This window comes from Ambystoma mexicanum, chromosome 11 (assembly GCF_040938575.1).
Source record: "Ambystoma mexicanum isolate Mex_15411 chromosome 11, UKY_AmexF1_1, whole genome shotgun sequence".
Taxonomy (NCBI): domain Eukaryota; kingdom Metazoa; phylum Chordata; class Amphibia; order Caudata; family Ambystomatidae; genus Ambystoma; species Ambystoma mexicanum.
Genome location: NC_090934.1, coordinates 1,345,322,724 through 1,345,343,892, shown reverse-complemented (window position 1 = coordinate 1,345,343,892; position 21,169 = coordinate 1,345,322,724). Strand labels below are relative to the sequence as shown.

The following is a 21,169-nucleotide window of genomic DNA, read 5'->3' as shown; positions in this document are numbered from 1 at the left end:
ACTATACTTTATGGTATAGCGAGCGGGGGCTTCGGGGGACACCCCGGCAGCCGTCTGTTTAAAAAAAAATAAATGAAAAGGACCCTGCAGCGCCAGTTCCCAATCACAGAAGTGAAAGGGAACTGGCGCTGCAGGAACAAGCGTGAAGTTGAAGGTAAGTGGGGTTTGTGTATGTTGGGGGGAGGTATGCGGGGGGGGGAAGGGTGTGTCTGTGTCTGTGTCTGTGTCTCTGTGTCTCTGTGTCTCTGAATGTCTGTTTTGGCAAATTATCGGGGCTGAAATGTCCAAAAACAAAGTGTTCGAACATTTCGTTTTCGGATATTTCAGCCTTGATAATTTCCCCTTCGGTCAAATAACTGGGATTCGTCCTTCCTATTGCAACTTGCCAATCTGGGGCTCCAGATTGGTATAATAAAAGGATACATGGCTGCGCTTTCCATCTTTAAGCGCTCCTCTGAGGAGATTTCTTATTTCAAGATTCCATTAGTTATCAAATTTATGAAGGGACTCACTAAACGCGTACCCTTCAGTACCATTTCTTGTCCCGGCCTGGGATTTAAATCTTGTGTTAAAGTTTCTAACAGGCATACCCTTTGAACCTTTACATTCCTGTCCATTAAAGCTGTTGACATTGAAAACTGCCCTTCTTGTGGAACCAACATCAGCCAACAGGGTAAGTGAGTTGCAGGCTTTTTCATGCAAACCTCCTTGTACTATTATTCATAAGGATAAGGTAGTTCTTAAGGTTAAACCATCTTTCTTGCCGAAAGTAGTTTCTGACTTTCACATGTCGTAAAAAAAATACTTCCAACTATCTACCCTCCCCTCATTTGGGCAAAGTGGAGGAGAGGTTGCATAGATTGGACCCAAATGTATATCGCGAGCATGGCGAAATTACGCCGGGATGACCAACTCTTTGTAGGTTATGCTGGTCCTGAATTGGGATTAGCGGTGACAAAGCAAACTATATCCCACTGGATTACTCTAGCTACTGTGGAGTGTTACAAGCTAGTGGGGAAGGAACCGCCAGAAGGGCTCAGAGCACATTCCACGAAGGGCATGTCTACTTCCGCGGCTCCTCAGAGGGGAGTCCCGTAATTGACATCCGCTCAGCTGCAACTTGGGCGTCAATTCAGACTTTTGTTAAGCATTACTGCTTAGATTCTTCATCTTCCCAAGAAGGCCTATTTGCAAAAGTAGTAGTTCATTCCATCCATAATAAAGCTAAATAGTACCCCATCCTCCTATTTTCTTACTGCTTTGGGAGGCTATCATAGATGTGGACTACGTGGGAGGACACAATCCATTCGCAGAACAAGTTAATTACCAACTGGTAACGTTCTTTCGACTGGATGTTGCTCCCACGTATTCCTCATCGCTCCACCCAACCTACCCTGATGTACAATTTACATGATTTACACTTTGCATTTGCGAAGAGCTTAGTCTGAGGCACGCCTGGAAGGTTCCTCGAATTATAACAAAAAAACAGAACTGAAGCCGTCGACGTAGACGCCACAACCTCGTGCACAGCGCCCTCTGCTGAATTATTTTTCAGAGGCAGCTTAGATGGCGAGATACGACCATCATAGATGAGGAATACGTGGGAGGAACATCCAGTCGAAAGAACGTTACCAGTTGGTAAGTAACTTGTTCTTCTGGCCCGCCTCTGCTCATGCCACTCGAGATCAGAGCTTCTGCTACTCCAGAGAGGTTCAGGTGCAACTCAGCCACCTGAAAACTTATGAGGGCACACTTCCCTCGCTGCTTTTCTTCCCACTGCGCAACCTCTGCAACAGGGAAAACTTAAGGCAAAAACCCTCTAAGGACCTGTTGGCTTCTCCATGGTCCTAGCGCCTTTTCTCACATGTAGCTTCCCATTCAGCTGCATAAAGGGCCCGCACTGCTTTCTCTTCTCCTGTTGCTCTACTGCCTGCACTGCCTTTTCAAGCCCCCAGTCTCCCTCTGCTGCAGGTCATTTTCACTAAGCAGCTGGCTGCTCCTACAGCAGTGTTCCTCTGCATCCCTCTTCCTCGTCCCAGTACTGTGGGAATTATGGGACTTTTTAGAACTTTTTCTACTTCGAGGATTGAATTTCTGCTCTATACTATATTGATTGAAGAAATATTGCAAAAAGTATTCATCAGTCTTGTTAAGAAAGAGTAATAAGGCTTTCTAGACTTTTGGCAAGTAGTATTCACAAACGTCCTTTTATTACCTCCTTGGGAGTTAGAGAAGTTTTTAGCTCTATGGGTTTGAGAAGGAGTTTTATTCGTTTTTATACCACAGGAGTTCTGGCTGATTTCACCCACATTCAGATGTTTAAACATGTAGAACAGCTAAGTCATTGTGGCAACAAGCGATTATATACTTTGGCAGTTGTGATATGTCTTCTTTAGAGGAAGGCAAATACTGTGTCTCACCCCACGGATTCCTGTCCCTTCCCTTCCCTGAGCAGAGCCTTTTGTGCTCCCATGTGATCATCCCGCAGACCACCACCCCCAAGGACAGGATAAGGAATCTCCTGCCTTTCCCCGGCCACCTGGGAGGAGACTTTAGTCAGGAGTTTAGTGAGGGATCTGTAGGATTCATCACACTTCCCCTGGATCAATTCAGGAATACCCTTGGAAAAGTTCTGATTCAACAAAGTTCTGTTCAGCTGAACACAAAATGTCGTTTCCATCCAGTGCGTCCTTCCACTTGGTGAAGTAAGTGTCTCTTTCACACACACTTGTTCAAAAACTAAAGCAATAGTTCTCCTTTACAGTATCCCTCCTGGTAAGGCAAATGTCTTTCACAAAACACTAATTCATAAACCAAGGCAATTGTTTTCCTCCACACAATGTCTTTCTCAAGATTCAAAGCAAATATTAGCATCTCACAATTATACTTCCAATGGAATGCTTGTGTCAGCATAGCACAGTATATACCTTTGGTGATGCAACCATTTGTCAAAATGATATAGTAACCAAAATCTCTCCACCACACCTTTTTTACCAAACCACACTTCTTCAAATCAACTTTTTTTTCCTGGTCTACTCGCCATGACTATCTGCAAGTGGTCCCTTTTCTGGTTCACTCTTCTGCCAGGAAGAAAACACTCTTACTACTACTGCAGTTGGTTTCTTTAGTGGCAATATGGGTTATAGGTTTTCCTAAGTTGCCATCTCATAAATGGAGAGTTGCGTGCCCTTTTTGCACTCTTACGTCTTCTGGAACCTTCAGGTAACCCACGTCTGGTGTGGAGCAGATCTCCCACAAAGTTGGGCTACTCTCTCCACCTCTGACTATGATCCTGCTTCCTGCTGCATGCACTCTACAAAACTACACACCTTCTCTTCCCGCGTCCACTTCTGATGGCGTTCACACTCCTGCTGCATCTCCAACAGCTTCAGTGTCATTCTGAACTGCTTCTGCCGCTTCCTTCTTCTCCTTCTCCTGCACCTTCTCCCCCTTCTTCTCAGCTGTGGACCATTTTCAGGTTTAAATGTCCGCTCAGGTGACTTGCCTTCAAACAACTAGACCGCATATTCCCATCAGTGGCATCTTTGATAGTCATTGCCTCTTGGTCCTTCTCCATCTTCCCAGTACCACAGGCATTATGGATCTTGACGTTAATAACGGGTTTGGGCCTTTTATGTCTTTTTTTTTTTTATTTCTATTTGATTGTTGAATTCGATGTTATCAGAGTTAGGAGACGTTATATGAGTGATGTGTTACTTAACATTAGGGCTACGCCTTCCACTTAAGACAAAATCATGGACATTAGAGAATGTCGCATCTGATTCAGGAACTCCCATGGTATACAACATATTCTGTTTAGGTAACTTTCTTTTCACAGAATGTTCCTTGGGTTTCCTCATGACAGCATGCCATCAGATATTTGGGGATTACAGAACCCTCATCCTCACAAGAAGATGAATACTGCATCTCTCCCAAAGGAGTCGCCACTTCCCCGACAGTCGTCTCCTCCCATGTGATCCTCCCTCATGATACCACCCCCATGCCTTGGATCAGGGAGCGTCTGCCTTCCCCATGCCATATCGGGGGAGATTTTAGGCTGGGGTTCAGTGATGACTCTGCAGGATTCATCACAATAGGCATCTCCACATTGTCAGTTTTCAAATTGCATAGGCAGTCCTTGTTATGTTGTCGTAAGGTATTTTTGTTTCTAGAGATTTATGAATGTTCCTTGCTATGCTTTTCTATACACAGTCCTTCGATATCATTGGTCCTTACAAAGGCGATTTGACAATATCATCTATTTGGCATGTAGTCATCTACGACTTGTAGATGTAGACCCTGGTATACTTGAGAAATTCCATATCTTTCATCATGGAAATGTAAATTTGTCAATTTATGAAATTGCAATTTGCTATTTTGACACTCTTTGATGAATAAAATATCCATTAATGTAGCTTTGCTCTGTTTGAAAGGGTTTTCCATTTAGGCAAACTACGGTCCAAGTATAGGCCCTTATTCTATTTGACATATTCTCTATGAGAAATTGCTAATTGCTAAACATAGAATGAGTAACAGTGATTCCGCTCTTCATGTTTAGAATATTACAACTCTGTTAGAGTGTTTCATTTGGTTGTCCACCCGTGGTTTTTTGCACAGGTCAATTGTTTAAATCTCTGCACATTAGGCACTTTTGCACATCGTTGTAGTGGAGTCCTGTCTGTACATTTTTAGGCTTTTGGGCGTGTGTGTAAATGTTTTGTATTTTGCTATATTTATGATGTCACGTGAAACTAAAAGAAAATTAAAACATTTTAGATTGACTAATTGAAGTTATTAATTCCTTTTTTGGTTTGGAGAAATTATGCTCAAAAACCATCTTGTTAGGATTGCCTCACAATTGTGCAATAACATGCAATCAAATCACTTGCATCAACCGAGCATAAAAAAACGTTTGCGCTGGGAACATCTATATTCTGATTAGTTTTGGGCGGGTATTGGTTGCCTCCAGGTGCTTCCTCTCCTGCAGGTGTGATGGTGCATAATTCGGGTATTCCCTAGTGTGGACGGACCATGGCTTCAAAAAGCCGGCCCACCATTTCTGTTGCAAACTGCATCTGTGCATGCGCAAGGACTCTGTTGAGCTTTGGCGGAGCGGTGACTACATCAGAGAACCAATAGCACTGTTAGAAAATGTGACTGTCACATTTCTTATTATGTGCTTTGTCTAATGGTGGGGGAGGTTCCTGTAGTTCACGTTCCTGGGCATTGAGGAAATGGTCCTTAAAGGGCAAGCACTGTTCATACCCACAGTGCAAGAACATGGGGGTTGAAGAACAGGTGGAATGATCCTTTAAGGGTCAGTATTGGTTGAGTGCGCATTTGACTATCCCCTGCCTGCTGACATGGTTTTACGGCGGGAGCGACCAGTGGATTCTTCCCATGCCTCCTTTGGGTCCCTGAGACGCTAGCATGGGGAGGTACTAAGCCCCTGTGGTCACAGAACTGCATACCCGTAGCAACCCGGGCAACAGACGGTCACAGTGCCTGCCCTCTAGGTGGCATTACAGCTTTCTGCTTTGCATGTAGGGGTTATAACTCAGTTGAAGATAAGTGGGCTGAGGTATCTGTGGGATTGCAGAGAAAACTGATGGTAAAGGATGCCTATTTGCAGATGATGTTCTGAATGGTTAAAAGCAGCCAAATGCAAGGGGGCGGTCCAGGATAAGGGAAAGTGGATTGGACATGATAAATGCAACTGTTCTGCAACACCCACCACTGTTTCTGAATCTGAATGCTGGTGTGCAATGGGACGTAGGGGTATTAGTGGTGGGTTGTACTGAATTGGACTTGAAGCCATCCACATAGAAACAGGATTGGTTGGCCGTTGTCTCATGAAATCAGAATGATCAAATAGTCTGAGAATGCTATAGAAAGAGCACTAGGAATACTGGGGTACACTGGTAGGGGTAATCCTAAAGAAAATGAAAAGCTACCCCCGTAACACATGAAAAAGGGAAGCACAGATTTTTACCAAAAAGTGACATTTCCTGTAAATTGACAATACAAAATTCCCATTTTGTGTGCGTATCTCCATGTAGTCACACGGAATTCACATCGTAAAAAATAGGACTCTCGTTTTTTCCAAACCATTTTTTATATACAAAAGGGTTTTCCACACATCTATAAAACGCAGACCTACTTACATTCTTGCAACTTAATACCATAGATACATGCACTGAAATTCTACATACCCAAAAGCACAATGTGCTAATCTACTACTTTGCCTATAAATGAAGTGTCACTTCACTCTGGATTAGATCTCTCTCTTTTGTTATTTGATCTTCTTTAGGGCAGTCAGGACAGTATCTCTTTACTTTTAAGTGATCTTCTCTAACATGCCAAACTTCTTCTACGGGGCGCTCTTTCTGTATCTAGCCTCTTCATCAACATTTGTTTGGAGGCATCCAAGCATCTCACCAACCCCCTATCTAAGGCCCAATCAGATGCATGAAAGGCTGTTTGGGGACTGTATGGTGTATATGTTCCCATTGAGTGGCAGATTCAAGATATTGGAGAGGCCATTCTTTTGCAAAGGGGGAATGTGACCCCAACGGCTATCTAATAAAGGTTACCATTTTCAAAGCTATGCGGATCAGTTATGAATCTCTGGCTACATAATGGTGCTAAGTCATTAATTGCAATCAAGTTTGGCTTCAAAGGCCATTTGGGCCTTCATTTGGATTAACGTTGTGTTAGCAGAGTATTTGAGGAGGACTCTGAAAACATGAACAATTATCCTCTTGTTAATTGCCCTCAGACAGCTGGATGTTAATGAGAATGCCAGATTCAGAAAGACTGTCATATAGATGTTTGTGGTGTTAAAAAGCATCTTTCAAAGCTCACTACGAGGGCAGTTTGCTATAGTCCCAGAAATAATTTAGTGGCTTCCCTTATTTTGTAAAAATTTAATTTTAGATTCAGTTTGTTACTTGCTGTGGAGTTTTTATACTGAGAGTTGATGGAAGGATTCTTGGAAGAGTATGGTGTTTAGAGCTTTCCTGAACTTCTAGTGGCTTTCTCAGCATCTCAGCTCTTCTGGATGGTTATTCTATATGCTGGGATCAAAGTCAGCCAAATGACTGCATCCATGCTTCACTTTCTTGGAGGGAGCTTGACAACATCTGCTGATGGAGCACAATCTAAGAGGCCTGGAGTGAGTGGCATTTAGCACACACTCCCTCAGAAAGCATGGTGAATAATGAATAGAATATCAAAGTGGTCTCTTTGTTGCAGAGGGGGCGGGGAGTCTGTGGAATGATGTTAGTGCTGTGTTCTGTGTTTTGGGGCCCAAAACCATCAGTGCAGCCCGGTTGTACACTGACTGCTATTGATTTATAGCTGTTTTGTATACCAGCATAAAGGCAATTACAATAAGGCAATTTTTTGTTGACTTTGGGGATGGGGGAAAGGTTTAGTTTCCAATTGGAAGGCGAGGACCAGGGGTAGGTGGAGTCACGGGAGAGTAAGAAGTGGGCCCTCAGGATAGTCCTGGCTTATGGCGGCGACCCCCACAGCCACACAAGAGAGGAAATGGGGGTAGGGGGAGGGTAAGGGGAAGAGGGCCTACAGGAGGTTGCAGGCAGACCCCTCCTTAACAGTAGGGTTGGAAGGGTAGAGGGCCTGTAAAAAGTGATTTTCCCACAGCACCAGAGCCAGGTAATTGGGCTTTGGCCAAAAATGGCTGTGGGAAAATTGCACAAATCCCCATCGGATGTGGCACGCCCTATCCCAGATAATACGGGATCATTCCTAGGTCTGTACAGTGACTCCCTTGGCTCTGGACGGTAAACACACTACGATTCCCATTGTAACCGATTCATTGCCCTTCAAGGGAGATGGGCATATCTGCACCTAGATGACCAAAGAATATGATGATCTTGATTTAGAAAATGAGGCATGGAAAATCGAACGGCAGAGGACCACAGTCAATATGGAAATGTATTTGTTCGACTAATTTCATTCCAGTGTTTTTGTCCTTACTATTCACCCAAAAAAGGTCTGGAAGCAACTCTCGTTCTGTGGTTTTCAGATAATCCAAATTGAATTTGATGCGTTCTCTTGTAGAAATTAAGGAGCGGATATAATGGCTAAACTGCAGATTTGTTTGAACGAATGTGGAAATTCAATTTTCATTGGTGGGTTGGATGTGGCTCCTCCCTTTTTAAAATCAGTAATATATTGCATCTTCTATTCTGTCTTTGGTTTTCGTTTTAGGTTTTGTCAGGATGACCTTTCGTTTATTTACATCCTCCAATAACTGGATTGCCCTGACCTGTGCAGAGATCAGGGACAGTCTGATGGCGTTGGGGAATTCTTCCACATGGAGGCATCCTTTTAATAAAAGATAAAATGTTGCATGTGTTTGTTTCAGTTAAAGGGACTGCAAACACATTTGTATGCTTGTTCCAATGCAGGTGAATCTATGTGGGTCTGTTGTCGAGTCTTTACCATATCTATTAGACAACATGCATGGCATTATTCTGCTTTGCACCACAATTTACCTAAGGTGCCAAGTTAAAAGATAGATTAATGTTCTGATGTATGCCTTGATCAAAAACAGATGTAAAACGATATTGTAATGCTGTCATTGCAGCTAAAAGAGCAGACAATATGTTCACCAAAAAATTGGAGGAGGAAGCTATGCCTGCACCACGTTCTGCTGGCAGCATAAAAATCCAGTTCACTCCGCGAGTGTTTCCAACAGCTGTTCGGGAATCTCGAATCGCAGAAGAGGAGGAGGTAGGTAGAAGTTAACACTAGTAAGACTCCAGGGAAACATTTGATTATATAAAGTATACATCGTTTGTTGAGTCAGAACATCCATGCCTGGGGTTTCTCGCATTCTGCTTACCCATTGAGGATTTCCAACATCCATCCATCCAAGAAGCTCTAAACACAGAAGTTGGGTAAAACAGTAGTCTGATTAAAGGAGAAATATTTCTTGTATAATGTGCAGAATGTTTGCTGAGAGCAGATAGCCCTGACTCGGATACCTCTGATTCACTTCACCCCTTGAGTGTTTTCAATGTCTGTCTGCTATTCTCAACTCCAGATGTAGTTTAGGGAAATGTTCACTAGACGTAAAGTGCATGCTGTTCCTTGGGTCCGGGCAAGCTGCACCACTTCTTTGAGTGTCTTGTGATCAGGTTGACAAGTGGTCCAATTGTATGGTCTTTACGTTCTCCCTACACCTTTCTGTAATAACCCAATCTCGTTATAGCCACACAGAGCCACCAGCATCACCAAACCTAGAAATGGAGATGTACATATGTTGAAGGACTTCTGTATTCTGTACTCTTAAACAGTCAGCACAAGTAAGTGTTGCAAATGCAGATTTACTAGACACTGCAACCAGTACTGGTGGATTATATAGCATCTGTGAAAAAAGTTTGGGTGAGGGAGACGGTTACATTGAAACACGTGAATGCAACAAAATGTGGTTAAAAAACCCCCGAAAGTGATGTTATGGGCTGGTTTACCATAGCAAAACCCAAGAAATTCAGCAGTTGTACGTTTTGACACCATAACTCTCAGCGCTCCTTGATGGCATCACTTATTGCTTGAAATGTATTTTTTCGTTCAACTATTCTCTATTTACTTCAGTGGAGTCACCCAGCATATGATCTTTTTTGTGGATCCTGACTCATTCTTTTAGGGACTGAGGCCCTCTTGCCTCATCAGACTGCTCTCATTTTGTTTTGGGTGCCCACTGGTCAGTCCATATGGCCTCCAGTGCAGGGAACGTGTCTCCCTTTTTTGTTTTTCACCTTTATTTTTATATTGTAGAACACGTCCTCTTCAGTGAAGACACGTTATGCCTCATCACGAGTTTGGCGGTAACCCTTAAATGTGGTGGTAACACTATTACTGCCGCATTTAAGTGGCCGCCAAATCACGGGTTTGGCAGGATTTACCCCCAGCTCCGACCTGGGGGTAAATCTGCTGGGAATTTGCAGATTTTCAGCGCTATTACCGCACACTAATACCGCCAGCGGTAGTAGCACCGCAAATTCCCAAATGGGCCCAATGGGGAATGGGGAATTACCATTCCACCAAACCTGTGATCTGGCGCTAATAGCGCCGGTGGGGTTTGGCGGTAACACTAATATCGCCGTTGGGATACCTCCCAACTCGGGATGAGGCTCTTTGTGTTTCTTTTTCTTTAAGTAACACCCCAGTTACTTGTGTTGTGTGGCTGTTGGCATTGAACAGTTTTGATTATTTTCTCTGTGCACAACTGTTACTGTGTTGTTTTCTGCGATAATGCCTTTTCGAGTACCATATACTAAAAATGTCTGTTCCTCGTTGTACAAGACCTGTTTTTGGTGCCATCTTCTTTGTTGGCCATCTTTCTTCCTCTAGTGGGAAATTGCCAAATAAGTGCATCTACTTCCTTGGTAATCCAGCTCTGGGCTCCTGTTCGTGTGTGTGTGTGTGTTGGCATATGTATGTGTATGTGAGTGAGGGTTGGCGTGCCTGAAACAGGGTTTTGGGACTGTGGTTCCAATCTGCACTTAAGCCACTGAATGTCCTGCTACGGAGCATAATGTGAGGTGGCAAGCTATCCCTGATTGGACAGACCATAGGTAGTCTGGGTCAGCCCACATTGCAAAATCTATATAAAAGTAGAGAACCTGGTGCCATTTGCAATTATCGTACACAAGATCCAGGTATCTGAAGTTGAAAGAACACAAGAGACCTGGCAGCAGACTGCTGCTGTGAACAGCATTCACAAAGCCAAACACTGCATTTCAGACCTCTACCTTCAACTTGACAGGGAAGACTCGATCCAGGTGTCTTCCAACTCTATATTGGTGGAACCAACCAGTCTGAAGCCCTGCTCTGCATCCATTGCTGTTTGAAGGTCCGAGTTGTCACCGGGTCTGAATTAGGGCAGCACCTGCCCGAAACTGGACTGCAGCTTTGCATTGGCCAATTCCTGCCTCATCGCTGGAAACTTTATTGGCATCTTTAGAGCTCTCCTGGCACTTTGCAAACATGCTTCAGTCATTTCTCACCACGAGGAAGGGCCTTCCGGATCCTGAAGTGTAACCCTGCTGCTCCTGAGAGCCTGCTGGCCACGTCATCATACCAACCTCCACTCCCACCTGCTGCTCCTGAGACTTTCCCCTGTGCTGCTTGAACTTAATTCTAGCCATCTTCATCCTGCCCTGGGGTCTTTGCCTAAGTCAGACTAAACTGTCAGTGAAAGCCTTGAACAGCCACCTGTGGCTCCCCTACAGCAGATCCTACAGTGACCTCAATGACCACAGTGATTCCCTGTCCCGAGGTGTTGCAAGTCGAAGTCCCGGGTCACAATACCCTTTCTATGCGCCCCTATCCCCAGTGTCTTGCATTGTGCACAGATCTGTTAACATAGCCACCTTACCAGACCAAAGGCGGTGGCTCCTTGGTCAAGAGGCCTCTCTTCATGCACCTAAGGCCTGTGAACAAATAATCTTCCCCTCCTCCTGCATACTTCGAGGTCGCTCCAGCAATTTGCTACAGTGACTTTGTATAGCAAATTGCTTGATAACCAACAAACCCATTGGTACCTTGCTCTGCTCTCTCACCAACTCAGCAAAACACATGCACAAGCCCAGTACTTGCCCCCCACAAACGCTCTCTGTCTCTCCGTCTCATGCTTATCTATGCCCAATCTGCACACGCGCATGCCTCAGGCATCCACACCATTGTCAAACATAACAACCTAGACATCTTCTTTAATAGGGAAACCTGGTTCACACCACATCCAAGCTCTTCTTCAGTGAGCTGTTCCAACATGTTGATAACTTCCTCCAACAGCCATGCATCTCCTGGCAGGTGGTGGCTTTACCATCATCCACAAATGCATACTGACATCACCCTCCAAGCACCCACTTCTCCCTCTTTTAAATTCCCTTTGCTCAACTCTCTCATCCATATGCCTCATCACCTTCCACATCTTCTCCAGGCAGCAGCACGACCTTCACTGATGATCTTGCCAACCTCTTATCCTCTGACTTAGTTACCCATGCAGAAAACATTTACCTCCGAGACCTCAGTCTTTAAGATAAAACTCCCCCCAAATTCATGAAAGCCTGGCTTTTTGACATCCTCTCACTCAACCTTCCATTTTACATCACCTCACTTGCCTCCCACTTTGGGCCCCCGACTAAACGGATGACCACTCGTTTCAATCTGTGTTGCTCCACCTGAGTTCTGACCAACAGGTAAGCCCAAACTTTCACGCATCACGACCAGACCTTTGAAACACTTGCCCATTGACTCTCCGAGAGACCCTGATCTCCCACTCGTCAGATTGGTTTACCATTACAGACACACACGCTTACCTCAACCCCAACCTCTCCTTATTTCTCACATTAAACAAATTGATTAAAATGTGTCCCTGCCAACTGCATATACGTAGTGCATCCCAAGATTGATCTTGACTGTGCTCTGTGCAATCGTCTTATCCCCAGATGATCCAGAACATAGCATCTGATTTGATGTTTAATCTGAAAAAGCTGGTCCCCAAAAATGGAAGTCTGAAATCCTTCCATTGTCTCTCTTACAGCCGAGTGGATTTCAAAAGACAGTGCATCATCTACAAAGCAATTTGGGCAGAAGGCCCTTAATGCCTGGCAGTATATCTAAAATAATATATTCTGACCAGGGAACGTTGGATTGCAAACAAATTGTCTGCTTTGCTACGAAACCAACATGAATCCAGTCTTCGGAAGGTATCTATGTTTCCTAAATAGACTGTACGTTATGGAACAACCTGCCAGTCTGTGAGGTCTGAAAGAAACCATCTTAAATTCCGGAAAACTCTAAGGACTTTACTGTGCTCACAGGCCTTCCCAAATTAATTTCGGCATTTATTTTATTTGTATGATACAGTTAGGGTTCCATTAAGAAAAAAATGTAAACTTGAACTGTGTGAGGGATAACTGAAAAGCGACTTCGTTCTTGGAGAATGTTGCCCCTCTACTGTGTCCCTGACCTCTAATCATGTTGTGTTCTGCTATGCCTCCTCCATTTTGTTGCCTTCCCTTTGTCCTGTTTTTTTACAATCCTGCCTCTTGCTTCCACTACTTGGACTACCTGTTGCTGACTGGTATTGACTGGCCCCAACTTCTTCCACCTTGGGTTTTCCTCTCCGCCCTCCCTGATTGTGGATCTGGCTTGTGTCTGGATTGGGCTTGATTGTCCTCCAGCCCCCCACTCATTCCTTGATTTTGTGACTTCATTTATACTCCCTCGTGGGTTCCTTCCAGCATCCTTTTCTGGCTTCAAATGGATTGTGTCCTCCCACGTATCCCTCATCTATGATATTCGTATCTCGCCATCTTTGCTGCTTCGGAAAAAAAAAATGTCGGCAGAGGGCGCTGTGTACGAGGTTGTGGCGTCGATGTCCCTCATCGGTCTCCGTAGCGTGTCGATGTCACCAGCAGTATAAGTATCTTGTGCCACGCCTGTTGGCTACAGTTCTGTTTTCTGATAGCTTTGCAATCGAGTTAACAGCGCGCTTCGTATTTTCCTCAGGAAAATGTCATAATCTTTGACCCCTTCCCCTCCTAAAATGGGGTTTAAAAAGTGTATCGACTGCGGTTCAAAAATGTCTATCACAGACCCTCACTGTGTCTGCCTTTTGGTGTTTAGGTTCAGACCATCAGACAGGCGACTGTGGCGCCTGTCAATTGATTACGGAGAAAGTGTTAGGCAGAAACCTGTGCAGTTCCTTTAGGGACCACTGCAAAAAGTTTAAGACTACAGGAGTAAGTAAACCCAATTGGTAGCAGTCTGCATCACCCAGATTTACCTGGTAGCTGTGGCTGAGCAGTCCGACTTCTCTCAAGAAGGGTTAGGCAGTATATAGAGTATACACAATAGGGCTAAAAATACAGTAGCACAAGCAAACACTGACCAGAGTTTTGGTATAAAAGTATATAATTATTTATTTAAAAAACACACTTGTAAAAATACACTGGCACTAATATGTCAAGCAAGTTCAAACACAGTCACTATAAGTATATACACCTCCCTAGTTAATTATTCGACAAGTCTAGGTTAAGCCACCACTTATTTAGCAAAACAGAGGTGAGTGCGTAATCATAGATGGCACTCCAATAATTTGTTTAAAAAGGGAGAGAAAAGGCAGGATAGGAAAAACACACAGTACCAACACTTTTAAGAAACCAAAGCAAGTCAAGAAAGGCAGGGTCTATTGTAGAGAAAAAAGTTCATAGGCCAGGCCCACTCTTGGAGAGAGCAAGGCGGAATGTGCCCAAGATCACACAGTGGAAATGCACTCAAAGTCTTTGCAGAAAAGTCAAGAGGTTGGATCAAGTTAGAAAGGTAATGTTAGCAGGTCTGAGGTCGCCCCAGGATAGAGAGTCAAGGATTTACGGGACACCTTGGAAAGTCTGTTGCAAGGGAGACCAGGTGGGACACAGTATCTGCAATGGTGAGAAAGCTCCAGTGGGGGCAGTTGTTCCTAGCAGCGGGTGCAAGTCGGAGCTTCATCCAGGGGAAGAGATGATCTCGTCGTGGAGGAAAGCTGGAGGCCGTTGCACTGCCAGGGAAGAAACCAGCCGTGGAGTTTCCCGGTTAAAAGGTACAACCCTTTTATTCGCGGTAGTGGTGAAGCGTGGCTAGCCGGCCACCGGGGTGATTGGCACGGGCGATTCGACCACAAGACGATCCAGGAAGGTGAAAAAGGCGGACTGGTTGGTCTCACCAGCTCAAGGGGAAGAAGGCTCTCCTGGAAGAAGATCTCCTCTGTCGTTGGGGAAGTGGTGAGTTCGTACAGCAGGGCTCCAACGATGGTGTCGTCGTTGTAGATGGCTCAGCTTCTCCCCTCTTCGGATTCTTTAGGTCCTGTGGTGACTTCTGAAGTTCCAGTCCCCAAAGCCCTGCTTTTATGCAGCAAGACCCCCATTCATCAGCCTAGCTGTCACTCAAACATGTTAAGTGGTGAGCCGGGCGGCTCACCACTGGGCCAGTCACACAAGAGTGCGACTTGAGTTGCCAAGGCAACTCAGTCCAGGGTGCCTAATCCCCCTCCCACACATCCTGTTGACCCCAGACAGAGTAGCACCATTTGGAGGGCTTCTGTGGAGAAGCCCGCCAAAAAGTGGAACAAAGGGCTCGACTTGGGTTAGAGTTTCAGAGGTGAACACAAATGCCATTTTAAAACCGATTCTTGGCAAAAAGACCCAACCGGGGAATAAATATTAAATAAATAACCCGGCGGTATCTTTAACATTGCACCAAAAAGTGGTGCGTTTAAAATTAATGGGAAAATCCTATAGGAAATATTCTGGGGGAATATTTTCCGTGGTATCACTGTCACCAGCCAGAAACTCGACAAGGGGGGGGCTGGACAGTGCCCCCTTGGAAAACAGACCCAGGGGAAATCGAATTACCCCTACTAGTACTTCCACAATATGATGGTTTGTACTGGTTCTGTTTACAATTTAAGACTAGTAAAGCCAATGGTGACTTTACATGCCCTGGGAGACCGTAGTCAGTCCCAGGGTATGGAGTCTATGTTTGGGGGTCACTATGACACCCCTGTGTTAATGCACTGAGGGTGCTGTGTAACACACATACCAAAAACACATGAAGCCCTATGGAGTAAAAGACCCCGTAGCCCATAAAACACATTACATAGTCAAAGGACATTCTCAAATAATGTCTGAGTGGAAGAAAACGAGTCTCACTCTTAGCAGGAGAAAAAAATAAACCCCAAAAATCCAGCGAAGCTGCTGGGGGACTCACTAGGTTTGGGAAATTAGCCTTAACAGAGAATTCTCCCTAACAGAAAGCTCTTCGTGAACAAAAAGGTAAATTGGCAGTGGGACGGGAAGCTTCAAAGGCCGCTTCAAGGAAGCATAGGAAGTCTGGTGAGTCGAAAGACTCGGATCGGCAGAAGGACTCAGAGGTCTCGTTCTAGGAGTAGATTGAGATCTTCTTCTTCCAAGAAGGCGAAGAGGAGACATAGATCTCCCTCTTCTTTGTCGTGCAACCTCGGTAGAGGTATCCGATGTCCGACTAGGTCGGATTCCGCTAGAAAATGGGAAGAATTTAGAGTGCACATGAAGAAGGTCTATAAGAAGGTGGCCCGACCCCCTCAAAGAAACCTCGGAGGAGCCAGACCCCGGTCGCTCCTTTGGGCGATGCATGAAGGTCAGAAACTACTTTGGCTAAGACCAGTAGTAAGGCAGAAACTCGACATTCTCGACCCTATGTTAAAACGTCAAAGGTTCCCCCGAGAGTCGAGTGATTCGATGTCTAAGCCAAATGAGACATTGACTCCATTGCCAAAAACGTCATTGACGCCTTCGACGGTTCCTTCAATTTTCTCGAGGCAAATTCAAGAGCAGGAAAAAAGCTACACACCTTTACCGAAATCTGACTTTTTTTTAAGTCTATATCCTCTATTTTTATGGAGGAAAGTGCCTCAGAGGAAGATATTTCTCCATTGGGAGTAAAATTTGGTACTAGAGATGTACCAGAGGAATTGATTGACCCGGAGTCAAAAATGAGAGATCTTTGTGACACCCTTCACTCTGCCAGTGGTCTTGATACGTCACCAGAGTTAGATTTTTCAAAACCTGATCCTGTAGAACATGCAGACTCAGGGTGCAGGGTCCTGAAGAACAGGTCTGCTGATTATATGGGTTGGGGTAGATCTTCACCAACCTTCCCACAGGATGATATGAACGACATCCTGGACCAGGGTCCCCAAAAAGACCCAGTTCTTTCTTTTCATAGGGCTCTTCAAAGAACAGTGGTAGCAAACTGAGAGGCTCCTGAATCTGGGTCAGCAGTCAATAAGAATTTTCCAAAAAAGTATAGACCATCAAGCTGTAACCCTGATTATCTTAGTAAGCACCCTACGTCTGAGCGTCTTGTGGTCCAGGCTGCAACTTCCACAAGACAGTCAGCCTATCCATCTATCCCCCTGGATAGACATGATAAAAAAGTGGATGCTTGGCCTCGCAAGGTGTTTACCTCGGGCAGTATTGCCCTTAAGTTCGCTAATGTTACCTGTACCCTGGCCAGGTTCACCGATGCCCTGTGGGATTGTGTTACGGTGGCGGCTGAACATATTCCAGAAGGCGAAGAAAGAAGAAAGGAAAGGGTTTCTGAATATTGTTAAAGATGGCAAAGAGGCAATGGGAGAGTGTCTCCAATCAGGACTGGATATTGCTGACAGCATCAGCAGATCCATGGCTGCGAGCACAGTACTGCGCAGATTTGCGTGGTTGAGGAAGTCTGGTTTTGCACCGGACGTGCAAGCCAAGCTACTCAACATGCCTTTTGACGGCTCAAGGCTGTTCGGCAGTAAAGCTGATGAGAGCTTAGAGAAACTGCAGACCTCCAAAGCGGCGGCTAAGCCCCTTAGCGCCTCTATGCGACAGCCTCAAAAACCTCATTCGGGCTCCTCTTCCTGGAGAGGTCGTTCTTTTCGAGACTACTCCTCATTTGGTAGAGGAAGAGGACAGGCTGTGCAGAAAGGCCAAAGAAATTTTCCTCGTGGTGGATGAGGAAGAGCTGAAAAAATCAGCTTCATAAGCAGCATCTTTGCCCTCTGCCGCTTCTGCAGCACCATCTTTGCCCTCCACCGCTTCTGCAGACGCCTCCAGGTCCCTCTGAGACCTTGTCACACAAGACCCCAGTGGGAGGCAGAATCTCTCGGCATCTGAACGAATGGCGGGGCATTACTTTAGATGCGTGGGCACTGGAAACAGTAGCTCTAGGTTACTGCCTTCCCTTCCTAAAAAAGGCCTCGGGACCATCCACCGGGAACCAACTCTGTCAAAATTCCAGATCCGCTCCTTGTGCAGGAAATTTTAACCCTGCTAGAGAAAGGTGCAATAGAACATGTACCTGTAGCGGAGAGGAACAATGGTTAGTACTCGCCTTACTTTCTCATCCCAAAGAAGGACGGAGGACTGAGACCCATATTGGACTTGAACAAGTTCCTCAGGAAGGACAAGTTCAAGATGGTAACTTTTTCTCAGATCCTTCAGGCTCTCCAACTCCAAGACTGGTTGGTATCATTGGACCTTCAGGATGCTTACTTTCATGTGCCAACCCATCTCAAGCACGGAAAGTACCTGAGGTTCGTGGTTCTCATTATCAGTTTCAAGGTCTGCCATTCGGGCTAACCTCCGCCCGAGGGTTTTCACCAAGCCGATGGCAGTTGCGTCAGCGAGTCTCAGGAGAGGGGGAGGAATTCACGTCTACTCCTACGTGGACGATTGGTTGATCAGGGCTTGTTCCCCGAACAAGCTCAGGAACATCTATCAATCACCTGCCACTCCCTACACAGACTGGGTTTCTCCCTCAATTACAAGAAGTCCCATATGGTACCATTCCAAAGACTCAAATTTATTGAGCAGTCCTGGATACTTCCTCGGGCAAAGGCTCACCTCCCGAGGTGAGACTCATCACATTCTGCAGATGGCAACAAAGTTCTAGAATGCCCAGCATCTGCCGGCCTTCAGTTTTCTGAGGTTGCTTGGTCTCATGACATCCTGCATTTTTCTGGTGCCAGAGGCCTGATTGAGGATGAGATCCCTTCGATGGGCCCTCAGGACTCAGTGGTCCCAATTCTCTGGGAATATATGAGATCTTCTGCAAGTTCCAAGGACAGTTGCTCAGGACCTTCTATGGTGGGCTTGCAAGGACAATATCCTCAAAGGAGCATCTTTTTGGCAACCATGGCCGCAGATAACAGTAGTGACGGACGCCTCACTTATGGGGTGGAGAGCCCACTCCAACTATCTGACAATCAGTGGTCGTTGGTCTCCATCGGAGTCCAAACTACACATCAACTTTTTGGAGCCGAAGGCAATTAGACTAGCGCTGAAGGCCTTCCTGCCCTCTGTACGGGGAAAGGGTGTCCCGATAATGATGGACAACACGGTGGCCATGTACTACCTCAACACGAGAGGAGGAGGAGTCACTACCCCTGTGCAGAGAGGCAATGCAGCTCTGGTTCTGGGCAATACAAGAAGGAATCTCTCTGTCTGCAGTTCACCTAGCCGGAGAGCAGAACACAACGGCGGACACTCTGAGCAAGCAGAGAACAGTCTCCCACGAGTGGGAACTAGCTCAGGAAATCCTTCAAGAGATCTTCACCCTTTGGGGAACCCCTCAGGTGGATCTGTTCGTGACCGGTGCCAACCGGAAGTGTGAACTGTACTGCTCAAGGGAATTGAAAAGGAGCCCTAGGAGCCGCGTTTGTGGTGGACTGGGAGTTTCCACTTCTGTTCGCGTTTCTTCCAGTCCCTGCCATTCCTCACATAATCAGGAGGTTGAGAAAGTTCGAGAAACACATGATCCTAATTGCCTCGGATTGGGCTAGGAGGACATGGTACCCGGACCTTCTGGACATGTCCATCGGCCCTCCAATACGTCTTCTCTTGCAAAGGAAAAGGGAAATCGGGTTCTCCATCCAGAGGTCAAGACACTCCACATTCACGCATGGTTTTTGAGAGGTTGAGTTATAAGGATTGAGACCTCCCGGATGACCTAATGGAGATTTTGCTTTCGGCCAGAAGGCCAGCAACTAAATCCTTGTACCGGTGTTGTTGGAAGAAATTCAGTAACTGGTGCAAGAATAAGAATGTGGACCCTTTTCAATGTGGCACTGCTATATTGCTATCTTTTCTATTACATTTGGCCAATCTGGGGCTCCAGGTTGGAACAATAAAGGGATACCTGGCAGCGCTTTCCATTTTTAAGTGCTCCTCGGAAGAGGTTTCCTATTTCAAGATTCCATTGATTATCCAATTTTTTAAAGGGCTCACCAACGTGTACCTTCCAGTACCATTTCATGTCTCTGCTTGGGATTTGAACCTTTTGTTGAAATTTCTAACTTGTATACCATTTGAGCCTTTACATTCCTGTCCTTTAAAGCTTTTAACACTTAAAACTGCCCTTCTTGTAGCTTTAACATCAGTCTGCATGGTTAGCAAGTTAGAGGCTCTCTCATGCAAACGTCTCTATACTACCTTTCACAAGGACAAGGTAGTACTTACAGTTAAACCTTCTTTCTTGCCAAAAGTAGTTTCTGACTTTCACTTGTCACAAAAAATAACACCCCTAATCTTCTACCGTCCTCCTCATTTGGGCAAAGGGGAGAGGAGAGGTTACACAGACTGGACCCAAAAAAGGCTCTGAGTTTTTATATAGCAAGAATGTCACAATTACCCCACAATGAACAACCTTTTGTGGGTTATACTGGTCATAAACTGGGATTAGAGGTGACTAAGCAAACTATATTCCGCTGGATTACTTTGGCTATTGTGGAGTGTCACAGTTAGCCGGGAAAGACCATGAGAGGTATGGCAACTACCGCGGCTCCTCAGAGGGTAGTCCCTGTAGTTGATATCTGTTCAGCTGCAACTTGGGCATCAATACATACCTTTGTTAAGCATTACTGCTTAGACGCCTCTTCTTCCCATGAGGGATTGTTCGCAAAAGCTGTACTTCATTCTATCCATGATAAAACTGAATAGTAGTACTCCCACCTCCTAAATTATCACTGCTATGGGAGGAGTCCATCATAGTTGAGGAATACGTGGGAGGACACACTCCATTCGAAGAACAAGTTACTTACCAACTGGTAACATTCTTTTGACTGGATGTTGCTCCCACGTATTCCTCATCGCCCCTCCCATCCTATCCCACTGTACAATTTACGTAATTTACACTTTGCGTTTCACGAAGAGCTTGCAGTCTGGGGCACGACAGAAGGATTAGTCGATTATACGAAAAAACAGAACTGAAGCCAACGGGCGCGGCACAAGCCACTTATCCTGCTGGTGACGTTGACGCGCTACAGAGACCGTCAAGGGACATTGAGGCCATGACCTCGTGCACAGCACCCTCTGCCGAGAATGTTTTTTCTTTACAAAGCAGCGAAGCTGGCGAGATATGAATATCATAGATGAGGAATATGTGGGAGGAACATCCAGTTGAAAGAACATTACTAGTTGGTAAGTAACTTGTTCTTCTATCTTGTTCCTTCCTTCCCTTGCCTGAACGTCCAGTTTTCTGCTGGATCCCTTTGTTCTCCTTTGTGGCCTAATTCCTCCGCTCTCCAATCCCGTGTTCACTCTTGGTTCTATACTGGTTCCTTTGATTT

The 21,169-nt window shown here is 45.4% G+C and overlaps 1 protein-coding gene across 1 annotated transcript in view; it reads left to right on the top strand.

Annotated features, from left to right (window-relative positions):
- Positions 1-21,169, top strand: part of DNAAF4 (dynein axonemal assembly factor 4) — a 283,086-nt gene that overhangs the window by 173,538 nt on the left and 88,379 nt on the right. The window contains exon 5 of the mRNA XM_069624878.1: positions 8,615-8,760. Within this exon, the coding sequence (XP_069480979.1) occupies positions 8,615-8,760 (146 nt within the window). The remainder of the gene's footprint in view (positions 1-8,614; positions 8,761-21,169) is intronic.